The 26466-nt window shown below is 38.3% G+C and overlaps 2 protein-coding genes across 5 annotated transcripts in view; one reads left to right on the forward strand and one right to left on the reverse strand.

Annotated features, from left to right (window-relative positions):
• The window catches only part of smc4 (structural maintenance of chromosomes 4), a 36959-nt gene extending 22550 nt beyond the window's left edge, over positions 1-14409 (forward strand). For both annotated transcript variants that reach the window (XM_078410861.1, XM_078410862.1), the window contains exons 12-24: positions 230-415; positions 506-667; positions 751-976; positions 2426-2505; positions 2792-2944; positions 3421-3547; positions 3794-3983; positions 6482-6626; positions 7701-7874; positions 8529-8708; positions 8791-9023; positions 9616-9799; positions 11582-14409. In XM_078410861.1, the coding sequence (XP_078266987.1) occupies positions 230-415; positions 506-667; positions 751-976; positions 2426-2505; positions 2792-2944; positions 3421-3547; positions 3794-3983; positions 6482-6626; positions 7701-7874; positions 8529-8708; positions 8791-9023; positions 9616-9799; positions 11582-11752 (2211 nt within the window). In that variant the 3' untranslated portion in view covers positions 11753-14409. The remainder of the gene's footprint in view (positions 1-229; positions 416-505; positions 668-750; positions 977-2425; positions 2506-2791; positions 2945-3420; positions 3548-3793; positions 3984-6481; positions 6627-7700; positions 7875-8528; positions 8709-8790; positions 9024-9615; positions 9800-11581) is intronic.
• A 147-nt stretch (positions 14410-14556) lies between these two features.
• trim59 (tripartite motif containing 59) lies at positions 14557-25125 on the reverse strand. 3 transcript variants are annotated; one of them, XM_078410864.1, is made up of 3 exons: positions 24934-25125; positions 23819-23955; positions 14557-17559 (listed from the first exon to the last, which is right to left on the reverse strand). In XM_078410864.1, exons 2-3 carry the CDS (start codon positions 23866-23868, stop codon positions 16425-16427), a joined length of 1185 nt encoding a protein of 394 aa, XP_078266990.1. In that variant the 5' UTR covers positions 23869-23955; positions 24934-25125; the 3' UTR covers positions 14557-16424. The 3 variants fall into 3 exon arrangements, with proteins under 3 accessions (XP_078266990.1, XP_078266989.1, XP_078266991.1); XM_078410863.1 differs by lacking the exon at positions 23819-23955 and having other exon boundaries at positions 14557-17657; XM_078410865.1 differs by lacking the exon at positions 24934-25125 and having other exon boundaries at positions 23819-24012.
• Between the last annotated feature and the right edge of the window lie 1341 nt (positions 25126-26466).

Consider the following 26466-nt stretch of genomic DNA (forward strand, 5'->3'; position numbering starts at 1 on the left):
ATTTAATAGCAAAGATCAGCTTTCAAAGAGCTAATGCTCTTTCCTCCATGTGGAATTGGCAACCTTATAACAGAAGTTTAGGTCCATTCTTTATACGACTGTTGCTTTTTGTGTGATATAGTTTAATATGAAACAAATTCTAAACTGGCTCAGTGAAATGTTAAAAATTGTGCTTTTCTCAGTTTAATATATAACAAAGTCATATTGGATTATTTTGTATCCTTTCTAGGATGAAAAGGAACTTGAAAAATTAATTCATTCTGATGCTCAGATCCGGAATTCTGTTTATGAGTTGCGACAAAAGGTTGAAGAAGCAAAGAGCTCGTTAACAGTAAATCGCAGTCGGGGCAGAGTTTTGGAGGCTTTAATGCAGCAAAAGAACGCTGGTAAAATCCTTGGAATCCATGGAAGATTGGTAAGAGGGATATGTGAAATATATACCACTTGTACAGGAATCCTGAATTCGTTGAATTGCATTTTTTTCATGGCATATTTTGTATTTCAGGGTGATCTGGGTGCCATTGATGAAAAATATGACGTTGCTATCTCCTCCTGTTGTGGTGCCTTGGATAACATTGTTGTAGACACAATTGATAAGGCCCAAGAGTGTGTTAATTTCCTGAAAAAACAAAATATTGGAGTTGCGACCTTTATTGCTTTGGATAAGGTACAATACTCTTTAGAATTTAAATGTGTTTGGTTAAACTATTTCTATTATATTATGCTAACTTCTTCTAATATTTTCTCCAGATGAAAGTTTGGGAACGAAGTATTGATAAAATCAAAACTCCAGAAAACATTCCCCGTCTGTTTGATTTAGTTAAAATAAACAATGAAGCTATACGTCCAGTATTCTACTTTGCACTTCATGACACACTTGTTGCTAACGATCTGGAGCAAGCAACACGTGTTGCATTCCAGAAGGCTAAGCGTTGGAGAGTGGTAACAATGCAGGGACAGATAATAGAGCAGTCAGGTACGTTGGAAGATGAAATAATGAAACGTAGTGTATTAATATCATCTTTTCTACAGGCGTGCTATTTTTGGCACTCTACTTAATTGTCCTTTTATCCTGTCAGTTAATTTAAACAAAAAAATCATAAAGGAAACTTTCTTTGAAACATGGGTGGTTGATAGTTCAATTATGGAATTGTGATTTTTTTTTTTAAACCTGAAGCTTTCCTCCGATTGATGTGTGCAAATCCTCCATTCCCCCAAAATCACAGGCACGGACTTCTTCTGGGACCCTGGCTTTTAAACTTTTGTGTGCCAGCCCTTTCACTTTATTTAGCATGAGCACCAGTTACCTGCTGGTTTTTATGAGTAAATCTAAACAGAATTTCGGTATTAGCCCATCAATCTGGGAAGAGAGTGATGGGCAATGCTGCTGGTTAATTAGGTCCATTGAATGTTTGACAGTGATTGACATTTTATTGTGCAAATCTTGCTAAAAGTTTTTATGCAAATCTTGCTAATGGTTTTACTTTTGCAATACCAAAAACCCTCACTCGTTGTCTCCCAGTTTATTTGAATGGGACTGGTTGCAGCAGAATTTAATCCTTGCTGGCTGGCATATCAGTCATAGAGCTGGGAAGACAGCAGAACATTGCATGTCCTTATTAAAGTCCATGATAAGCAGGCCAGAAGATGTTACTTTTGTCTTCGATATTCTACCCAACACTTAGCATCTCTCAAAAGTGTTGATGTTAACCTGTCTTGATATATTTAGGCATTTTCTCTATTTCAGACAAGTTTTTAAAAGGACAACTAATTATGGGAAGGGATTGGATAAGCTGGTCTTTAAGGAGGCTGAGAATTTGACAAATATACAACATTTATGAGACTTTGATGGCAGAGATGGTCAGGATCTTTTGCCCATGGGAGAGATATCAAAAATGAGACTGCATTGGTTTTAAGAGATTTGATGGGAAAGTTTTAACATGGAGAGTTGTTGATATCAGAGCATGCTTATGCTTTCAGTGATTAGTGAAATCTGTGACTATACATGCATTTTATTCACTGGGTGGGGGAAATGGAGTGCAAGGGGCAGCATTGGAAACAACAAGCTTGTAAATGTTACACATAGAATATGTTTAATGCAACTGTGTGGCGATTCAACCATATTTTCAACTGAATCTTCTTTCATAACGTGAAATTAACTGCGTGTAACGAGGTATTGAAAACTACTGATGTTTTTAATTGATGTGTTTGAACTCAAACAGGATTTACAAAAAATCATAAGATCTATAAAATAATTTTGGTCTGGGTATGTAACAATGTGCCACCCGTTATGAAGCAATAAACCATTTTATTACATGTAACTATCAGCAGTGCCTGTGAGGTAGTAATCAAATTCTAAGACACATTAATTTTGTAATGAAAACATTTATGTGATCTATTCTCTTGGTAACTCCAATTGCTTCAGGCACCATGACAGGTGGAGGGAGAAAAATAATGAAGGGAAGAATGGGATCTTCCTTAGTCGTTGAAACTACTTCAGAGGAGGTAAGTGAATGTCTAATGTTTCAATGGTTCATGTTGAGGGAAGGTGGGCCATCAACTTATGGTTATAAACAGCAACTATATTAATAATAATATAATAATATATATATATATTAGCGCATGTTAGTATTCCTGTTTAGTCATGTAGCTTGATCATTTCTCAAACCCAATTTCTTAAGTAATTAAGATTTCTTAAGATTTTTGTGTTTAAATTAATATCCATCAATCAAGTTCTTTAGTTTTCAATTCAAAGGAGTTCAATTTTTAAAATATTTTTACACCAAAATAGGTGGAAAAAATGGAGGCTAAATTGCAAAAGGACTTAGCAATGGCACAAAAATACCAAGAACAGAAAGGTCATTTGGAAGAAAAGGTGGTAAAAATGCGACAGAGCATCAGGGAGATGAAAAATACTTTGGAAAAATACACAGCAAGTATTCAGGTTTGTAATTTTGAAATTATGTTTATCAAATAGGGTTCCTTTTCAAAGTGCCATTGGATCAACTGCATAATCAGTAGCAGAACTCTTAATATGGAATTTGATTTCATGTTGCCACTGCAAATGTCATTCAGATAGGTTAGCCAGTGTATAACAATAGAAAAGATTACATGTTGGTCTCGAAAGGAAATGTTAGTGTGAAATTGATCACAATTCAGTTAAGCAAATTGATGCTGGATTTCCTGTTCTGTTTTAATTGAAGATGGCCAGTTTTCGTACACTTTCGTAGCCCGTATCTAAATGCCTCTACTTATTATATCTACTACACTAAGCGCAAGGTAATGCAGAAATAATGTAGGCTAATATTAAGAATAGTTGTAATATTAGCAAGTAATGTGGGAATGTTTATCCCTGGAAATCAGATTTAAAATCCTATCACTTGGTGAATGATCAGTCTATAAGATATTTGTTTAAATTAGGGCCTGACTGAACAGGAAGTTCACCTGACAATTCAGGTGAAGGACTTTGAAGCAAATGTGATCACAGCTGTTCCTGATCAGAATAAACAGAATCAACTACAGAAGACACTGGATACATACAAGAAAGGTTAGCTCGTGTTCAATGTTATGTATTTTTTTCCATTATTTGGGGCTTCACATGAAAACTTACTCGCTTTCTTGGAACGTGGAGATGTTTTACTCCTCAAAATTCATTAATGTATGGTTACTATATTTAACATGCTTAAGATTTGTTGAACAATTATATAATTAAACTGCCTGTAATTTTTAGATAAATTAAAATATTGATGCATTAAAAATCTTCAATCCTGTTATCCTGCTTTTCTTTCTTCAGAGTATGAGAAGGCTGCAGCAAAGGCTGGAAAAATTGAAGCAGAGGTGAAACGATTGCATGAACTTATTGTTGAAATCAATAATAAAAAACTTAAAGCCCAACAGGATAAGCTGGATAAAATTAACAAAGAAATAGATGATTGTTCCTCTTCCATTACAAAAGCACAAGTTGCTATAAAAACTGCAGGAAGGTAAGTTCAAACAAAAGTTTTTATTAAATTAAGAAAAAAAATGTCTTGTGGGGCATATTGCATGTGTAGCGGAAGAGACAAAATGCACATTTCATGCAGATCACCTTCCATTAGAACTCTAAAAGGATAAATGTAACATTCATCAAGTATAATTCTGTTGAAATGTCATCGCCTAGAAATTAATTGAGCTTGTTTCATGGTTGTCTAACCTGCTAGGTATTTCTAGCAATGCTTTTCGTTTGGATTTTTGTCCTCCGTATTTTGCTTTGATTGAAATACAATGTTTTTAAGCAAGGATAGGTTGCTTGCAGGAGGAAGAAAGGGGGTGAGATGCTGACATGTCAGTTAGTCCAACTAACTCATAGTTTCAGGAATGCAGGTTTGATCCTGAAGTCATGTGTTGCCATTGTGGATTTTGCACATTTTCCCTGTGATCGTGTGCTCAGTATAGGAAAAAGAATCAAAGAAGAGTTAATGGATGAGAGAGAACAAGGTGTAGTGTGCAGAGAAATAGAGGTATGGGTAATAGAATGATGGGATTGTTTTGGCTGTAGCTGGCAAAGACCTGATGTGCTGAATGGCCTCCTATATGGTAATGAGTAAGTTAATGAAGGGCAAGGTCATTATTAAAGTGAAAGGTGCAAGTAATTAAATAGTGAAGCTGAAAAGGGAAATGCGTGTGAAGATGAGTGCAAAACAAAATTATTACTAGTGCTATCCGGTGGGAATGAGATGGGGGGGGGGGGGGGGGGAATGAAGCAATGGTCATCATTGGAAATCATTAAAATTTGATGATCTTGAATTTGAGGTCAGTAGAATGCACAACCAAGAGTCAAAGTGCTGTTCTTCAGAAATTAAATGTGATTTCAGTCAGGCTGCATGCAAAAAGCAAAAGGAAGAGTTGAATGTGGAGCAAAGTAGAGTATTGACTAGATCACTTTCCTGCACATTTGGGTTTGCACTTGTGGACAGAAAGTTATTGTTACACAAAACAGTGGCTTAATCTTTGTACTTGATCTTTCCAATGTAGATATGATTCATAATCAAAAGAAAAGAAAGTATTAAATTAAAATAGCATACTAAATTAAACAAGTCAATCTTTTTTACCATGTAAGGGCTGGAGTGATTGATGGGAAGAAATGAGATTAAAAGAGGCAGCTGACTGGTTTAGAGGGAATGTTCCCCTGACATTGCAGTGCAGTGGGATTAGAGGGAGAGACGATTGGTAGGACATCATGCTGGCAGTGGTGAGGTTGTCCCTTTCACTTTGAACATCTAACCCCTGATTGCCCCTCTCCTGCACCATAATGGGCTAGTGGACCCATCGCATCCTGATTCCATTCACGATTGCTTTCTTAAGCGTGTTCTACCTTAAATGACTTATTTTTAACTTGGGTCACTTAAATAGATTATTTTTTATGGTTTGCGTGAAACATTCATTTCTATCCTGCTTTGATCCTCTCCCTCATCTTTACTTTTGAACTGAGCCAATTCCTGTTTTTGTCCTGCATTAAATGGGAAGTATTAATCAAATCTACTTCCATTTTTCACCTAGACTTCAACTCTTCCCTTTTGTCAACTTCTGTGCCTGCATTTCTCGAGATAAAATTCTTAAAAGACTTTCTCTTTCTCCCTGCTTCTCAAATGTATTGAATGTCAATACATGGAGCCCTTGACAAAGTTCATCTCAATTCTCACGTTTCTGCTTTAGTCCCAATAGACAATAGGTGCAGGAGTAGGCCATTCAGCCCTTCGAGCCAGCAACCGCCATTCAATGCGATCTTCCAGAGCTGAGAAGTTTCCTTTAAACTCAGTTTCCACCCATCAGCCTTTACTTGTCGAGGATCTTCTGCCACCTTCATTGTGATGCTTTGAGAGAATTTATCTTGTACTCCACTTTAACGTGCTCTCTCCAGAGAGCCCTGGCCCATTACTCATCTTTTTTTACCGCACTATAGATTAATATCCTTAATGCATAAGTACATTAATGGCATCATAGGTCTACTGGCCATGAGGATTTTTTTTTAATCTGTTGCATTTAGAAAGAGCTAAAATAATTAATATTTATCCTTTTGAATATTATTCATAACACATTTTATGCTGTTTAATGCTTTTCTATACTTGAAATCTTGAAGTTGTCTTTTACCAAACTGCAATTCTACATTATGCACACCCTGAGATTAGGGTGACTGCCTTGTGTTTTACCTCCTGTTTATAAGCTACAAGTTTCTCATTGGCTATCATTTTAACATCTAGTCTCTACTCTGGTCTCTGTTCACAGCCCCTTGCATTGTTTCCAATGAAGTTTAACGTGGCTATCACTAGGGAACTTCATTGCATTCTGGACTCAACACAGGGCGCAGCATTTAAAAAAAAATATCATGCCTATTGTCCCATTCTTAAGACAGCAACGATTGGTCATGATTGTGCTGTTCGAACTGATTCATCATTTGATTCTTAATCGTGCAAAAAAAATGTTATAAATATTACCTTTTCAGAAATTTTAAAAAAACAGAAGAATCAGTGAAGCGAATCGGAGAAGAAATTGAAGAGAACAAAAAAGAGATTGAAGATCTAACAAAAGAACTGAAAAGATTGGAGGAAGAGGGTGCTATTGTGCTCAAAGAAAGCACTGAAGCTCAGGTACAGAACATAAATTGTTACAGAGGAAAAGTCTAGAGAAATATGGGCAAAATACAGATTTGCTTAGATAGGCATCTAGGTTGGTATGGATGGCCTGTTGATTGCTTCCGTGTTGTGTAAAGAACACAGGACACACGACCCCAACACAAACATCCATCACAGTGACTCCAAACACCCCCTCACTGTGATGGAAGGCAACAAAACTTCCACTCTCTTCCCCCCGCACCCACGGACAGGCAGCTCGACCCCTACCGAGGCAAACGACACGCACAGTCCCCGCAAGGGGATGGAAGGCCCCGCAGCCGAGCCGCCCCGGGCACCGAAACGTCCCGCGGCCGCACCAGGCGATGGCTTTAAATGTAACTACTCTAAGAACAAAATAAAACCATATTAATTTGTCCAAATAAATGGAAGCCATTTGATCTTTATGTGACTGCAGATGCATTCTATTTAAGAAAATGTCTGTCTTTCAAATCTTTCCTGTGGTAGGGAATCTATTGACTAAAATCAATATGGAATTGAGAGTAGTTGCGTGGATTTAAGTTAACAAGAAATATAACAATTAAAAATTGATAATGTACCCCTACTTTTGGATCATTCCTCTCATAGCCATTAGTTCTGAAAAAGAATGTGAGTGCAACTGTTTCTTGTGCGTTTAACGTTTGAATGTGATTGCTCTGTGGCTTACAAATTAATTTTCATATATTTCATATATAAGCAATGATATTAAATGGTGTTGCCTTCGGTGGGGAGAAAGCTGCTTGTATTTCACGACACCGACTTATATTTTATCATTGATAGAATTTATCTAGGCCTTTATTAAATATGAACTTTGCAAGAATGTGTCATTACCGATAAATTCACAATGAAAAGTTAATATTTCATATGCATTCAGGGTCTTCACTTTCCCAAATTTTCATTATAAAATTCTCTAGATATATTAACAGATGAATTCGTCTTTGCTGATTGAGCAAGATCTTTTGGACAATTGAAATAAATACCAATATATCTTGGATTGATTAAAAGATCTTATTGTATCATACATTTACTATTTGTCTTTTCTATTTTCCCTAGGAACAATTGACAACTGTAACTGACGAACGTAATTGTTTATTGCAAGAACTTAAGGATATTCAGGAAGAACAACAAGCACTTCAGAAAGAAACTCTTAACATTCGTCTAAAGTTAGAACAGATAGACGGGCATATTGCAGAACACCAATCTAAAATTAAATTCTGGCAGAAAGAGGTAAGGGTGAGCAAACAGCTCGTTATTTAATAATGGTTAGGATGCTAATGACATTGTTTATGCAGGGAGTAGCCAAGCTATATTAACTAGGAAAAAACGTGTTTCCGTTTATGTCTGCTGACTTTGCTGCTTTCATCTGGGGAAGCCTGCACGCCTTGTACAGGTGATCTACAGCTTGCATTGAGAAGAGGGGTAATGTGACTAAGTTGTGATTGATTTGAGTCCAACTATCTTTGTATGTGGGAGGCAAGAAATGGGAGATCATAATGAACGCAGTGTTGCGTTCTGCTGCAAAGTGGAAAACCTGCTGAACTTCCTGTCAATGCTTACACTTAATTTTAAAAGAACAGATAGGCAAATCTTCCTCAGTGAAAAGTTCTGTGCTTCATTGATTTTAGACGAAGTAATTCTTACTTGGAAATAAATAGTCCTGTTGAATTTCTTAATCAGCTCTTTAAAGCTGCAAAGTGACTTGCCAAATGGCTTTTGTTGATAGTTTTATTTTTTGTTACTGCTTTAGTGACTGTAAGGTTTTTATTGTGATAACTGTTGTATTATTTGATTGACTTGTTTATGGAACAAATGGAGAAGTAAGTTTAAGTTAAAATAAGATGTATGTTTCATTTTATTTTTAATTTTCTGTAATTTGACTAGGTATCAAAGCTTTCTTTACATCCAACTGACAAACCAGCAGAAGAACTTAAAGAATTAAGTGAGGTGGATCTGCAAGGAATTAACAATCCAGATGTGCTAAATAATCAGATTGCGCTTCTGGAAGCTAAGTGCCTCGATATGAAGCCAAACCTGGGTTCAATTGCTGCATACAAGAAGAAAGTACGTTCTGGGATTCTTGTTCATGTTGTAGAGGTTACATTTGTTAGATTTGAACCTTTTTTAACGTGCTGTTTATCTGCAGGAAGATCTCTATCTGCAGCGTGTGGCTGAGTTGGATGAAATTACGGATCAACGTGATAAATTCAGACGTGCCTTTGAAGACTTGAGGAAGCAGCGTCTAAATGAATTTATGGCTGGCTTTAATATGATCACCAATAGGTTGAAGGAGAATTACCAAATGCTTACACTAGGTGGAGATGCTGAACTGGAGTTGGTTGACAGTCTAGATCCTTTTTCTGAAGGAATTATGTTCAGGTAGGAAATTTTGCTTTTTACGCAAGTGGGTAGTGTTGCATTGTGAAGCCCATTGGAATTTGAACCATGACAAGTCAAGACAACAATATTTTGTTTTCCACTCCTTATTTACCAGATTAAATGGGATGCTGACAAGCATCTTGAAATCACATTTATTCATGTTTATTATCTTCTTGCTACACTGTCTGTAATTATAACTGCTAGTTTTACTGTTAATTTGTAGATCTGAACACTACCGACCAAAACTGCTAAGAGTGCTACTTTTGTAACATTGGGAATATTTTTTCAATATATGGATACTGTTAAAAGTACATGACTGACAAATATTAAAATGCACCTGGGTTTAAAACCCCGAGAGTTGAACATCATAGAATTATTACAATGCGAATGGAACTGTTGATTTTTTTTTCTCGTATAAATGCCCCGTACTTTTGAGTAATTTTAGCCACATAAAATCATTTAATTAGATGGTAATTTAATTTTAATAATAGGATTTAAAGAACAGCAGCTGCTGGCTAATATTGAAATGATTTAAATTTGAGGGGAAAACACTTGTTTTTAATTTTAATGGAAACATAACCTGTTCTTCTAGTGTGCGTCCACCAAAGAAAAGCTGGAAAAAGATTTTCAATATTTCTGGTGGAGAGAAGACTCTTAGTTCTCTGGCTCTAGTTTTTGCACTTCATCATTACAAGCCTACTCCATTATACTTCATGGACGAGATTGATGCAGCGCTGGATTTCAGAAATGTTTCAATTGTTGCACATTATATTTATGTAAGTAACAGCAGTGTAAAACCATAAGCACACTCGAAAATCTAGAAATGTTATGACCAATGATTGAAATTTTTAGGACTGGGTAAAATAAGCCTAGTTTAACACATTTTGTTTCCATATTTAAGACTGCTTGTAAAAATGTTATTTAACTGCATTTGATATTTCCAATAAGAATGGAAACGAGTGCTGCCATGGTGGTTTTAGTGTGGAGAATTTTTGTATAAATCAGTCTCCCCATAATAACAAACATTGGAATGGTGAAACAACAAATAAGCTTGCTTCTATTTTGCATCTTCCACAATCCTAATATGTTTCACAAGCAATTAAGAACTCTTTATAAAGAAAGTAAGGCTTAAGATATAGGAAATTCAAGCAGTAGTTTCTCTCAGCAAGGTGCTGCCATTGCTTAAATTACAATGACTTGTCTTGAGATTTGGTTAATTAATTGGCAAAGGACTGGGCAAGGAGACCATTAGTATTGAATTGCTTATATAGTGTCATAATGACATCTTGTGTTTATCTGAAGGGCAAGGTGGGACATGGTAGGAGGGAGGGAAATAATCCTGGCTCTGGAAGGCAGCAACTCTACTGCTGCGCCAATGTGCCGCCAACTCGCCAAGCTAATGCACCAACTGGTCTTAATTTGGCTGGCTATGGGAAATTATCAATGCTTTATGGTGATGACAAATTTTATGCTGCTTGAATTCCAATGTAGTTCTCCTTCAGACAACTGGAGCTTATTTGCAAAAGATAAACTGCTGGAAAAACTCCGCAGTCAGCCAGCAGCTATGGAGGGAAATGAACACGACATTATGGGTCAATGATTGGAGTAGAGGGGAGATAGAGATGAGGGGAAGAAGTCGGACAAGAGCTGACAATTGATAGTTTGGTTCAGGTGGAGAGGTTGATTGGCTGATGAGTTAAATGGGGGTGAGAAGGATAGAAATTGTAGCTAAAGCTGGAGATGATAAAGTGGAGAGGACAAAATAATGCAAATGGTGGAATCTGATAAGGTGGGGAGTGAAATTAGAACCAGAGGGGAGTATATTGGGGAGGATGCAAAGGTTGGATGAAGGGAAAGGGGGTTTGCACGTTGTAGACCACCCAAGTGATTGAGATGCGGTTGAGAAGTGGAAGAGAACGAGCAGGTCGTAATAAGTGTGATGGGGAATTAAAATGACTAGCAACTGGAAGTTTCCTGTGTCTCCGCCGGACAGAGCACAAGTATTCAGGGAAGTGGTTGCCCAGTTTACAATTGGTCTGGAGCACTGGTTGAGAATGGAGGAGGTGCATCTGAACCTCTGTCTCACCTGGTAGGGCTGTCGGGGTCCTTGAGAGTCATCATAAGAAAAGTTGTTGAGTGTGAGGAGAGTGTTTGTTGAGGGGAACTGGTTGGGTCTCTGTTCTAGGAAGAAACAGAACCATGACGAAGGGGGGTGAAAGCAGAGTACTGCAGATCCATAGTAAAGTGAGGCAGTGGGGACCAAGGATTTGAAAGTTGTTGATTGGAGGGTCTGACATGTCTTAGATGTAGGGGGGAGGGGTTGATGGGGAGTGAAACGACAACATGATAGTCAAAGTATGAGGTGTATATTTGTCAGTTTGTGTCCCAGTTCTCTGCGATTGGGGGAAATGAGTGCTGTACAAAAGGTAAACAAACAATTGACATGAATCTTGGTGGTTTGATTTCCATGTCTGGCTCACTGAAAGCAAATTCATTTTGTGCAGCTACAACGTGTGTTTCTTGATGTTTTTTTGACAATTTATTATTTCTTTCCTTAGGAACAGACCAGGAATGCCCAGTTTATCATCATTTCTTTGAGGAACAATATGTTTGAAATTGCTGATAGGTTGGTTGGAATCTACAAGACCCACAACACGACAAAGAGTGTTGCAACCAATCCCAAAATCATTGGTCTTCAAGCACTTCCTGAAGTAATGGGCACAGCTTAAGTCTTGATGATAGAAATGGCATCAGCTTTTTTAAAAGACTTTTTAAAAATTTGTTTTAAGTTTTGCCCCCCTTAATGCTACACATGTGCAATTTGTTGCAGCCTAAAGTAGTAGAGTAAATCTTTACAAACAATGGACTTTAAAGTTGGTTTCTAAATTTCTCTTCAGGATTAACTTCACTTGAATTACCCATCTGTGATCTTTAAATGTTGATATTGTATATATTTTCCATTTTTTAATGTTCTGTGGATAATTGGATTCTTATATTAAATTGCTTTCAAAAGTTTTCCACTGTTGGGTGGTTGTGCTTTGACACGTTTCACTGATCAGTTGCCAGGCAGCCAATAACAGTGATGCCATCCTCTCCAATTTATTCAATTCTGCTGTGGATCGTGTGGTTGTTTCAGTAATCTGAGATGGAAGAACATACTATTAAACATAAATGAGGTAGGAGAAATCCTGTTGGGTGTAACTGCAGCAAAATGAAAGTTTGGGTCAAAGGGATTGGTTGCCAATACATTGCCTGGAATACCAAATATAATGATGAATACATAGGTTAATTCAATAACATGGAGGTTTACTCTTTGCATTTTGGCATTTGGTTTGTGTGTTTTCCCGGGGGGGGGGGGGGTTACTTTTGGATAGGGATGGTATCATTTTTGGTGCCTGGATTCTATTTTATGGAGTTTGGTGTTGGTGAAAATCTTTTTTTCATGGACATGGGGGAGAATCCATAGAAGCATAGAAAATAGGTGCAGGAGGAGGCTATTCGGCCCTTCAACACTACCATAGTAACACTACTATCTGTCAAATCCATCAGCTTGTAGGGCTATTGAAAAATTGGAGAATTTGAATTCCTTTGGACATTCCTCCGTGTAAGATTTTATCTTGGTTGCCATTCTATTTTTCTTCTTTGATATCCCTTTGTATTTTTTGCTTGTAGATTGACCTGCAATTTTTCACAAATGAGCATTGTTGCTTTCCGCTAATGTTTCCTGATTTTGGCTTGCAGAACTATTAATTGATCCTTTAATTTGTTCCTCGCTTTGATTCATGTATCGAGGAATATATCTGGAATATTTGGATTTCACATCGGTAAGGCTTGTGTTAAAATAATCTTATGACATTGAAACAATCTCCCATGTGATTTCATGATCATGGAACATTTTTTTATCCATAGAAAATAGGTGCAGGAGTCGGCCATTTGGCCCTTCGAGCCAGCACTACCTTTCAACATGATCGTGGCTGATCATCCAAAATCCTACTTTTTCTCTTTATTCCGTTAGCCCTAAGAGCTAAATCTAACTCAAAAACATCCAGCAGGAATGTGAATTTTCCACGGATTTCCGCATTTTAAAAATGTTTTTGCATGGTTTCCATGTTTTTCACTTTGCGAAATAAACGGAGAGATCGGATCGAAAAAAATAAACGATGTATAGACTTGTAATAAACACTAGGTTCCGCTAGAAATCCCCCCGCGTGCCCTGGAAGTCTCCCCGGAAATGTGGCACCTAGGCTGGGCAAGGCAGCCAATCTCGACCTCATCGGGACTTACACGGCCAATCAGTGGGTTGAATTTGCAACCTGCGGCCGGGGCTCTGGAACTCCAGCAGCCAGCAAATCTATCCCCATTGCCGTCTTCCTTGGCCTGCTGGGTAAACCAGCAAAGCTCTGGCACCAAGAGTGCCAGAAAATCAGTGGCGGAACTGTAATGAGTAAATATTAAAGTTAAGTGCAAGATTATATAACTAAATTAATTAAGACAGAGTTAAAATATAAAACACAGCAGAAAAGCCAATTACCACCTTTTTGGGTTGATTATCAATTAAAGTGCGAATTTACTTCAAAATGTAACTAGTGTACAGTGACATATTCACATTATTTTGTAATGTCTGTTTTTACTTTGAAATGCACTAAAAGATGCTTAAAACTGGTAATTTTATCTGTAAATTTTCAAAAATGATCCGATTTTTTTACCCCGTTCTACGCCTCGCGTAAGCGGCCGGCTCTTTTCCTCTTTTTTTTTTTTACCTCGCTCACATGACTGATCCAGTGAATTGGCGTCCACTCCCTTCTGTGGCAGAGAATTCCACAGATTCACAACTGGGTGAAAATGTTTTTCCTCATCTCAGTCCTAAATGGCCTACCCTCTTATTCTTAAACTGTTGACCCCTGGTTCTGGACTCCCCCAACATCAGGGAACATTTTTCTTGCATCTAGCCTGTCCAATCCCTTTAGAATTTCATGTTCTCATAGTGATACAGTGTGGAAACAGGCCCTTCGGCCCAACTTGTCCCATCTACACTAGTCCCACTTGCCGGCGCTTGGTCCATATCCCTCCAAACCTGTCCTATCTTGGAACCTGTCTGTCTCTTAAATCACGGGATAGTCCCAGCCTCAACTACCTCCTCTGGCAGCTTGTTCCATATACCCACCACCCCTTTGTGTGAAAAAGTTACCTCTTGGATTCCTATTAAATCCTAAATAAATACTGCTGTAATTTCTACTTGGTGAAACCAAGATGTATTAAAATAGCCTTTATTAAAATCTTACAATGTGCACTTTAACCACATGTGATTTTTTTTCTATTATAAATCTCAAATTTGTGTATAGAGGCGAATAAATAAATGATGGGTCTTTGTCCCAAACATTATGGAGGGCACTGTAAATTGTACGTTCACCTGTAATAACTGAGAAATATCAAGTACTTACATGAAGCCTTAAGAATTGATTATTTTCAAATTTGTTTTTATTGCTGTTTGTAATGCTAGTACATAATTATTTTTAAATATTGTCAGTAACACAAGGTATACGGTTATGAAAAATAAGACATTTGGTATAAATGATACAGTTCAATTATATTTACATATACATTTTCCATGCAAGCATGGTTTGAGTTTTTAAGTGACTATTAATTTGTCAATATGTGTACATTTGTCATCACGAGTAAAATTCTGCATGTTTCCAATGCTCTACAATATTTGTATCCCAGCATGATTAGTGTTATTCTCCTTCATTATCCTCCCCACCCTTCCTAAACACACATAAACAATATATTTTGGTTCTTCAAATCTCAAACTCAAGCTTTATGTAGACATCCATCCAGTTGTGAACCTGGGCATTTTCAAAATGTGCAGCTGCTTTTAAGTGCTCTTTTCTAGACCATACTTATTCCCCCACCTCCATCACCAAAATGTTTCATTCCTACACAACTCAATGCTCTTTTTCAGTGGTAGTTGGGATGAACCTAGTAGGAATCATTGTAGTTTTAGAAGAAATAATTTTTTGGGGTTAAAAAATTAGTTGCACTTTCGATATTCCAGAAAGTCAATACATTTCAGAAAGTACAGATTATTTTAAGATAGTGATTTTTGGTTAAAAAAAATAGTTCGCAGCAAACAGCTGTTGATCATAAATAATACTTTCCATGTTGATTGGGATAAAACATCATTAATGGTCCCCTATCTATATTCTTATTCTTCAGGGAGGAAATATTTCCAGGTGATCGGCAGCATATTTACCCCATCTAATGCAAATGTAGCTGATGAAAAGCAGTCTGAGTAGTTAATTAATTTAACAGAAGAAATCTGTTTTTATTCATTTACTTCCTTTTGTCCTAATACCTGTCCACAGGATTTCTGACACAGATCCACAGATAAAGCAAAGGTTTGTAACAAGAGTAGTTGGCTCTTGGAGAAGTTTCCAGCAATTTGGAATCTGTTCTTTGGAGTTTGGTAGCATAAGAATAAGAACTGGTGGATTATGTTGCTTGCGGTTTGTGACAAATGAAAACCATTCCATTCTAGTTTATTGGATAAATTTGTGTTTGAAATATTCCTCTGCAGTAAGAATTTTCCACATCTCGATTCCCTTATATTGTATTTATTCCTGGATGCTTTGTCACATAACATACTTGCACTGCATTGTCCTTAATGTTAAATATCAAATTCCAGGTTTGCACTTATAGTTAAGAACTCTTCAAGTAGACAGGGCAGGGGAAGTAGACTGATAAAACTGGCTCCATCTCCTGATATACCAAAATTTCAGAGCAAGGTAAACATCTCTTTAGCACCAGTAACAGGTGAGGGAAAAAAAGACTACAAGAAACCACATTCCCACAGCAACTCCCACCTCCACTCTAGAGACATCTGCCTTCTTACTGGAGTAGTTGAGCTCTGCCTGAGCACACTTTTAAACCCATCCTTCATTTGAATCTTGTCTGGATTAATGGGATGGGAATCTTGTCCATGAGCTTTACATCAGTAAAAAGAATTTGTTCTCCACAACAGTTTTCAGAATTTCTCATTAATTTCATTAACCAATGAACAACTAAAATAGTTAAGGGCGAAGTTTTATAATAAAATAAAATTTTAAAACATTTAAAAAGTGAACTGCAGAATGCAATTTAGCTTCTTCATACCTGCACATTCTACCTTGCAATACTAAATTAATCATTAAAAACGAATATAGTGGAAATCCATATGTGAGCTAAACTTAATAGTCATGCAGTACGGAAATGGGCCCTTCAGCCTAAAGTGCTGTGCTGACCAAGATGTCCCATCTACACTATGCCTGCATTTGGCCCATCTCCTTCTTAACCATTCCTTCTTAACCATTGTTCAATGGTTTTCTGATGGAAATAAGGTTGAAAAACTGGTAAATTGAAAACCCATTATTTATTAAATATAGGGAAAGAATCTGTCAGTTGAGCAAAAAAATTAGTTAGCAATTGTACAGAATGTTGTAACGTAGCATTTGAAAAATGAACACCGGCAAAAAAATCTAGTATAGTGTCACTTAACATGTTCAGCTGTGGGAAATTAAAAACCGTGGTACTGAAGACAGCAACCCAGTATTCCTTGAACAAAATGCTCTGTAGGAACAAGAGGAATAAAACTATAACTGTAATCATAAGTCTTGGAGAAAATCCTTTTTGCTTAATATACATTGCAATACGTTTAATCCAGTGGATTTCGAAAAAATGTGTTGTTTGCAGAATTGGTGCTTCTTTAATATGGCCGACTGTGACCTTGGACCATTTCTCAGTCAGAAATTGTCGTGTCTGTGAGTGCATATTCAGTGGGTGAATGACTGGAAGCTGTGTTTTCATCAATGCATTTGCTCTCTGACGGAATGTGTGCATTTTCTCCAGGAACATCAAGGGATCTTCTTCCTCTTCCACATATGTGCTGAATGTTATAAGGTTGTGCTGCTCTTCCTTCAATTCCTTCATTTTCTGAATTAATGGATCATATTCATTTGTGATTTTTAAGTTGACATCAGCTAAAATTGCCAGAAGAGCATGCTTTTTGGTTTCTATAGTTTTTTGAAGATCTTCAAAATATTGGTTGACTATTGCTTTATCATCTTGAAGTATGTGTTCAGCTTGCAATTTCTGATGTTCCAGTTTTTCGATGAAAGTGGTTAAGTCTGCCCAATGTTTATCAGTAAGTTGGTCAACAAGTTTGCTAGCTTGCTCCTTTTCTTTAACATAAGCATTCTGGAGATCATCAACGGAATGACTTTGATGCTGGCCCACTGTTAAGCAATAACCACACACCAGTTTACGATCCAACAAACAGAACATGTTTAATGGCTGCTGGTGTTCGGGGCATTTGGGAGACTTTGGCTGTTCTTTCTGATATTTCTCAATAATTCCCATCAGTGAAAAGTTTATGGGTAAAGAGACAGTGCCCATGGCTGGAAGATCCACAACACTCCTACAAGTTGGACATTTCAGTGGGATCTGCGGAGGTCGCCAAATGGAGAAATTTCCTGATTCGTGGATAATATTCTCCAAACACGTTCTGCAAAAGGTGTGAGAACAAGGCAACACGCGAGGGTCTTCAAAGATAGAGTAACATACGGAACAAGTTAAGTCCTCTTCAAAATTATCCATATTTACCTGCAATTAAAGAATTTAAACTCATCAGCAGTTGATGTGATTAAAATCTTAAGCTCCCCCTCTCAAAGCATTTCCCAGAAGGAAAAATAATGTGGAACAAATCAGCCAATGAGAACAGAGGTTCATGAAAATTTGTTCAAACTTTCAAGAAGGTTAAAGCCAAAATTCTATCATCACTAAGTAGATGGCAGGAAAGATGTTTGCAAGATGATGGATGCGAAAGAGGGTGGTGATGAAAGAATTTTCTGAAAGTATCAAGGCGACAATTTGAATTTGAGGTTCCCTCAAAAATAGGTGTACGAATCTAGTGAAAAGTAACTGCAGTTTGTCACATTCCCCAGTGAAACGAAAGGCAATTAGTATTTCGAAGAAAGATTTTTAATATCAGCATAAACATGCAGAAGCAAAAGTTGAAGGTGGAAAATATTCTGGCTACAAGTGTATACAGTGTAGTTTTAAATTTCGCATTTATTTAAAGTTTATTAGGTAAATTGTTTTTAAAAAGTAACAAAAGTGGGTTTATTCACATCACAGGGGAATGGTGAGCAGGGCGGGCCTAAATGTGTCATGCTGTCCTGTACTGTTTTGGCTGTGTAGAGGGATGGTGCACACATAAACATACACAAACAAACCAAGAGTTTTAGTAATATAATAATATATATACTAGACCAAATGGACCCGTTGGGCCAAATCCTCTCCTGCATTGGTGCAGCACCCTCCCCCTTCCCCCCACTCCATCCCCCTCAACCCCCTTTATCTCCCCCCCCTCCCTAGGAGATAGATTTAAACTTTAAAATGTGAATAACTTTAAAAATATAACACTGCTTTCAATGAAACTTCTTCCATTAGCACCAAAGATGGTGAGTAAGATGGGCCTAAAATTGTCATGCTATCGTGTACCGTTTTGGCTGTAGTTCAGGAACAAACACATGAGAGTTTTAGTATATAGATGTAGAATAGATATAGAGATGCACAAACCTCAGTACTCCTGAAATGCATCACCTCACGTTTATCAGGATTAAACTCTGTCTTGCTACCATCACTATCTCTCCACACTGTCAACAACTCCAGCAATCTGCACATTTACAGATCATGTCCCCTACATCAATATTCAAATAATTCCCATATTACAAATAGCAAGCACCCTGCAATTAAATTTCATTTGCCATATTTCTGCTTAATAGGCTAGGTTATCCCCTTCTACTCTTCCAACATTCCTTTATATTTTACCATCTTTACCCCATTCAGTATTTCATGCCCATCCTCAATTGCAACGCTAGCACCCACTTGAAGATAACTGCAGACTGTTCATTATCCATATCCTCCACTTTCAGGTTACTATTTTTGATCTCTAATGGGGCTTGATCCTGGTTATACTCATGCAATTTGTGCACACCTTTATATTGTGCATACCACTCTTTACTGTCTTCATTTCTGTTAGTTACATTGAAACATCCTATTTGGGTTTCCACTGCATTCAATTTTTGGTATCTCACATACGTTTGTATAGCCTTATCTTACCTCTCCATATGACAGCTCCACCTTGTGGGAATATCTGCCCTAAACAGCCCAAGTATTCTTGAATCCCACCCTGTGTTCTGGGACAGATTTATCTTCAAATAGCTAATCCCACTACTGTAAACCAAGTAAGCTTTTTCCAACTCGGACCCTTTACACCATTGGTCTTTTTCAAAACAATGCTAAATCTTACCAGTCTAAATGAAAAGTGCCCTCTCTCTGATGTTGCCACTTTACCCAGCTTCAGTTCCCAATGCTAAATCCAGAATTGCACCCCTTTCCCCCCCCAACCTAGGAAAGTGGGATTGCTATGCATTGGCTATAATAGGTGTCTGAAATACACTTCACATTTCTGCATCTTCTATACCTTTCTTGCTGACTATAGAGAACGTGGAAATTACCACATCAGGGCTTATTATTTTCTCCACACAGACCATCAGGCCCTTTCCTATCTTGCTGGCACCGATGTAGACCATGCTAGCAAGCACATGTGATTTCTGATTCTTATCTCAATTTCATCCCAATTCAACATTCCGTTAATTTGCAACAATTCTTCGAGACATGACTGAAACATGCACATGGTTCTGTTGCAATAAACCAGAAAAGAGAATAGACAAATAGCATGTTTGAACTAAAGTGAAATTCCACTTCTAGTGCACAGCTATTGTCTCACTCCCGTACCCCAACTTGTCCAAGAACATCGTACAACCACAGGTTTGGATGAAATATCTCTCGTATTTTGATGTCAATGTCCATTCATCAACAATATTAAACATGGACTGATCATGATTGGAAGAAAGGTTGCAACCAAAAACGTCACATATTGCTTTTCTCCAGAGATGCTGCCTGATCCGCTGTGTTACTTCAGCATTTTGCGTCTCTCTTCGGTGTAAACCAGTGCCTGCAGTGCCTTCCGATACATGGACCGACCATCTGCCTAAGTGCTATATCTTGGAGCTTGCTACAGATAGGCTGCTACAATTTTACATTACACTTTAAAAAGTAGTTCATTAGCTGTAACGGTTTAGGTTTATTATAGTCACGTGTATAGTGAGAAGCTTTGTTTTGCATGCTACCGAACAGATCAGATAATAGATAGAATCATTATCATTATAGATAGAATCATGTCCAACATGGATAGGACAAGTTTCGAGGGCACAATGGACCAAACGCAGGCAGGTGGGTCTAGTGTAGCTGGGACATGTTGGCCGGTGTGGGAAAGTTGGACCGAACACACTGTATCACTCTATGACCATGTCAAACTTGAGTACTATAGATAGGGCAACTGGGAAAATACAGTTCAGAATATAATTCTTAGCATTGTTGCGCATCAGTTCCATTGACAAAGCTCAATATCCACAATCGGGTTGAGGTGAATTGGACAATGCCCCAGCTCATGAAAGGAGCATTCAGAAGCCTAATAACAAAGGAGGTAGAAGCTGTTCCTCAGTCTGGTTGTGCACGCTTTCAAGAGTCATACAACATGGAAGCAAAGCCTTCAGACAAACTTGCCCATGCTGACCAGATTTATCAACTGATGTATATGTGCCTATTGCAAGATTCCGTTGTGGATTCTACACAATTACATTGAAACTATTTCTCTGATTTTAATAATTTGTACATACAATGTAAGTTAGAAAACTACATTTTCCAAACTGAATTTATGTAATTTAAAGTATTAACCTCTCACTCAAGTAACTATTCCATAAACAGCAAAATGCAAAGCGCTGGAGGAATTCAGCAGGTCAGGAAGCATCTGTGGAGGGAATGGACAGTTGACGTTTCTGGTCAGTTTGAAGAATGGTCCTGACTTGAAATGTCGTCTGGCCACTCCCTCCCCAGTTGCTGTTTTACCTGCTGAGTTCCTCCAACACTATATTTTGCTCAAAATTCCAGCATCTGCAATTTCCCTTGTACCCATGCTATAAAACGGTCATGGCTTTTGGACCAAAGCAGTCAAAACATCAGAGGCCAAGTCTGTCATTATCTAACTTCTATATTTGTGTATTTGGCATGCATGAACCATAAACACCAGCAAAACCAATTACATAAAGTCCTGCTTTTCTTCTGTATATTTTATGTAACATATTGACCTGCACTTAAGGTTCATTGAAGTCAATCTCCAATCATACTAGCATTGAAAAGCGATGCAGCATAGCTACGAGATCAATATAACATTAGTTTGTTCCAATCCGCCGTCACTTACTGAATCATTTGGGGAACTTAAATTAATGTTTTTGACACCTGCTGTTCAAAGCAATGTGCTACCTAAAGCTGTGACTCAGGAGCAATTTATAAATATCATTTTCTATGTCATTGTTTTTATGACATGAAAGATTAGTTTTGAATGTGCAGCAAGAAAGGTTATTGGGAGAAAATCTGTCCGCAAATCTATAAGGACTCACACAGTGTTATGTCGTCAGAAAATCTGTGTGTCTGGAAAATATAACCAGTATACAATTATCAGTTTTACCAAATGAGCTCAGATCTGGTTTTATGAGTTTTGAAATTTAAGCCACGTAATGATGGCTGATGGAAAGTTCACAGGGAAATAATCGCAAATAATTATTCCTGGTTCTTGAGAAGCTGTTTGTTATCTGCTGGCCTAGATTCAACTACAAATACTATTATGAGGAAATCTGCCTTTATACAAATACAAAGGAGCTTTGTAAAAACATCAAGATTGTTCAGGAGCCTCCCTTAGCTTAAACGTTGCTACGTCGAAATATAATGGACGTTGTAGCTAAGTTAAGAAGAGAAGGCACATCACAATTTGTTCGGAAAGTTTAACCTGGCAACCAGTTGAACTGTTTTCTTAGGAAAACCTTTTATAACAAAAGACACACACTGATGGTTCTAAATCTAATAATAGCCTTGGCCAATTGTATGTAAGAAGGAACTGCAGATGCTAGTTTACACCGAAGATAGACACAAAATGCTGCAGTAACTTAACGGGTCAGGCAGCATCTCTGGAGAAAAGGAATAGGTGATGTTTCGGGTCGAGGTCCTTCAGACTAAGAGTCAGGGAGACTCTCAGTCTGATGAAGGGTCTCGACTTGAAATGTCATCTATTCCTTGGTCATTTGTAATTCTATTAGACAAGGCTTCATCCCTTATTCCTAATTATGTATTTCAAAGATGTGGACTTCAAAAATGTCACAGGGTATTTATACACAATTCGGTCCTGATGAAAAGTGACAAGCCCATTTTCGTAAGAATACAGGAAAAAAATATTTGTAGCAATTATTGACAGTTTGTGTTTCAGTAATGGGCATAGCAGTGCTATTGTTTCACTGCTTTCCTTGACAAAGGAGAAAGTGGGCTGAGTCCTCTAGACATAACTCTCGCCTTGTCCCTGACATCTGACAAAGGTAGGTAAAGAAATCGTTTTATTCTTCACCATTGTTGGATGGAGTGGAAAAGCAACATAAGAATCTCCACACTGAATGTGATTCCAGAAGAGAGTGTGATGATGGCAATGAAAAATAACAGCTTTGCAAAAATTATGAGAAGACAACTTTGTATTGACAGGATGGTGTTCAGGTTGAAAGCACCTTGAATGCTAGAAGGGTATATTACATAATGAATTTTTTTAATCTATTGATCTACAGAAATTCCTGGCTTACAGCCCCATAACTGCTCATTTGATTTGGTGTCTGTTGAAATCAAGGAGTTCTGCAGCATTATTGTTACAGACAAAAATAAAATAAAACTACCATTTTGAAACTTTTTATTTGGTGAATGAACTTTGGGCACCACTGACAGGGGCAGTGCCCATTCCTAGTCACCATTCAGAAATTATGATGAGATCTTCATGAACTGCTGCAATCCCTGTGGTGAAGACACTTCATGAGTACTGTTGGGTAGTTTGTTCCAGAATTTAAAATTAGTGAAGGCATAGAGAGGATAGACGGTCTTTTTATCCAGAGTGGGAATATCAAAGATTAGAGGACATAGCTTTAAGGTAAATGGGGCAAGTTATTTTATACAGAGGATGGTGGGTGTCTGGAACATGCTGCCATTGGTGGTGGTGGAGGCAGATAAGAAAGTGGCTTTCAGATAGGCACATTGATATGGAGGGATATGGTCAGATGAGATTAATTTAGCTTGGTATCGTGTTATAGGCTGAAGGGCCTATTCCTGTGCTGTACTTTTCTATGTTCGATGCCTATGAATGGTTATATATTTTCCATAAGGGATGGTGAACACTACCCAGTCCATCACCGGGCTCAGACCTCCCCACCATCGAAGGGATTTACCGGAGTCGCTGCCTCAAAAAGGCAGCCAGCATACTCTCTGTACTAAGCTCTGTACTATATAGACTATTATTGTTATCATTGCGCTATTATTGTTTGTGTGTATGTGTTATATATATTATATATATATATTATGTGTGTGTGTGTATTTGTGAGTATGTGTATATCTACACACACTGATTTTTTTTCCTCATTTGTTATATTGTTTACAGTGTACTGTGTTTACATATTCTGTTGTGCTGCTGCAAGTAAGAATTTCATTGTTCTATCTGGGACATATGACAATAAAACTCTCTTGGCTTGTAGCTGATGGGTTTCTATGCCATTGCTGCCACTGCTTCAGTCTTCCACAATTCTGTGAGGAGCAAGTATCAACATTATGTTTACCTGCAAGTGAGTTTGGGACAGGATGTCAGGGAAGATTGCTCTGGGGTCATTCACCAACCAGCTGATTCACAACCATAGTCCACAATAATTTGGCAAATCCTTCATTCTACTTCGTAATACTTCTAAGCCATTATATGCTAGGTATATAAAAAAGCACAATACATGAAAATCAATAAACAGCAGGTGCTGTAAATCTGAAATAAAAACAGAATGCTGGAAACACACTAGATCTTGGGCCTGTTTCTATTTCCAAAAATGTAACAATATTAGTAGTGGTCCAGTTTCTCGTGTTGTCATTCATAACAATGCCCATAGTTACACCTTTGATTACAGCCTTTAAAACAGTGGTTGAGAAAAGATTTCATCAGTCGCCTCGGTTTTGCTTGTTATCCACAAATTCTAGGTTACCAAGAAACATTTGTTTATAAAACACAAAGTTATGATCGTTCTAGAGGTTATTCCTTAGAGCACAGGGATATGGGGGGGCGGGTGATCTTATAGAGGTGTACAACAATATGAGAGGAATAGATAGGCTGAATGCACGGAATCCTTTGAAGAGAACAAGAGGACATAGGTTTAAGGTGATGGGAGAAAGATCTAATAGGAACCTAAGGGGTAACGTTAGAGGCAGGAAACATGTTCCCAATGTTGGGGGAGTCCAGAACGAGGGGCCATAGTTGAAGAATAAGGGGTAGGCCATTTAGAACGGAGATGAGGAAAAACTTTTTCAGTCAAGAGTTGTGAATCTGTGGAATTATCTGCCTCAGAAGGTAGTGGAGGCCAATTCTCTGAATGCATTCAAGAGAGTTAGATACTCTTAAGGATAGCGGAGTCAGGGGGTATGGGGAGAAGGCAGGAACGGGGTATTGATTGAGAATGATCAGCCATGATCACATTGGATGGTGGTGCTGGCTCGAATGGCCTCTCCAAAATATTCGCCGATGCACGTTTGCCAACGAATGGATACCGCTTTGCTGCGGCGCTGGGGCTTCCCGAAACGAATGCCCGCAAAGTGCAAAGTTTGAACGGGTGTGAAAATGAGCAGATCTGAGCAGCAGAGCGAGGGAGGAAGGAGGGCCGCCCGCCACGAGGTAGAGATAATAAAGATCACTCACCATGCAGGAGGCAAGCGCGGCGCCCTCGGGGTCTGTGCTGCAAGCGCCGTGGAATCGCAACGGACCATGTCCGCCTCTGCAACTCCCCCAACTCGTTTGGCAGCGCGTTATGTCTGGAAAATACCACCCCTTTATATTCAAAAGCAGCGAATAGCCGAGGCTGATGCAAAGGTTTGAATCCGAAAAGCGCTGAACTGTGGCCAGCAAAACAAAGGCAAGCTCAGCTCAGCTCAGCTCCCAACGTTGCAACTCCCGGGCACAAAGTTACATTTCAGTCGCAAAGGGACATTGCAAGAGAGGCGCCGTCCCCGCCGCCACACGGTTGTCGTTTATTTCAATCGAAAATTTATATAATTAAAAACTTTTATTGTCTATTGACACGCTGTCCATTAATTATCTCTATATAAAAAAAAAAAATTATCCAGAAAGTTGAAACTATATAGTAGGGAACAGATTGGAGTTTTTAAAAAAAACAGAGAAGCCTCTTACAGGCTTTCACATCTTTTCACTCAGGAAACATGTTCCCAATGTTGGGGGAGTCCAGAACCAGGGGCCACAGTTTTGAGAATAATGGGTAGGCCATTTAGAACTGAGATGAGGAAAAACTTTTTCAGTCAGAGTTGTGAATCTGTGGAATTCTCTGCCTCAGAAGGCAGTGAGTGGAGGCCAATTCTCTGAATGCATTCAAGAGAGAGCTGGATAGAGCTCTTAAGGATAGCAGAGTCAGGGGGTATGGGGAGAAGGCAGGAACGGGGTAATGATTGAAAATGATCACCCATGGTCACATTGGATGGTGGTGCTGGCTCGAAGGGCCGAATGGCCTCCTCCTGCACCTTTGTCTGTTGTCTATCTGTCTGCCTGCACCATCCTAAAATCGCTCGAAGTTCAATATTTTATTTTTTTGCCCCCCTGGAATCCTCAAAGTGCTCTCTTAGTTTGAATGTTTAGTTGTGTTTTCCGCTCCAATCTTTACTCTTTGAACATCCGTGTTTAATATTAATATTGATCGACAACGGCCTGTTGATTGTCTTCCCAGCTTAAAACGTCAGTGTAGAAACAAGGGAACTGCAGAGAAACACAACAATAAGCTGGAGAAACTCAGTGGGACAGGCAGCATCTCTGGAGGAAGGAAGGAATGACCACTAATGTCAACAATTCCTTCTCTCCAGAGATGCTGCCTGACCCGCTGAGTTTATCCAGCATTTTGTGTCTATCTTCGCCATAAACCAGCATCTGCAGTTCTTTCTTACACAAGGAACTGCAGATGCTGGTTTATCCAACAAAAAACCTCAAAGAGCTGGATGAACTCAGTGGGTCTGGCAGCATCTCTGGAGAACTTGGATGGGCGATGTTTCGCCTCGGGATACATCAAACTCAATCCACAGGGCCTCTAAACCTGGGGATTGGTGCCAAAGTCCAACATCTCTTCAGGTAGAAGACACTTATAATCTTGGTGCATAATATGTAGGAAAAGAACTGCAGATGCTAGTGCAAATCGAAGGTATCACAAAATGCTGGAGCACCCAGGATGCT

This window comes from Rhinoraja longicauda, chromosome 13 (assembly GCF_053455715.1).
Source record: "Rhinoraja longicauda isolate Sanriku21f chromosome 13, sRhiLon1.1, whole genome shotgun sequence".
Classification (NCBI taxonomy): Eukaryota; Metazoa; Chordata; class Chondrichthyes; order Rajiformes; family Arhynchobatidae; genus Rhinoraja; species Rhinoraja longicauda.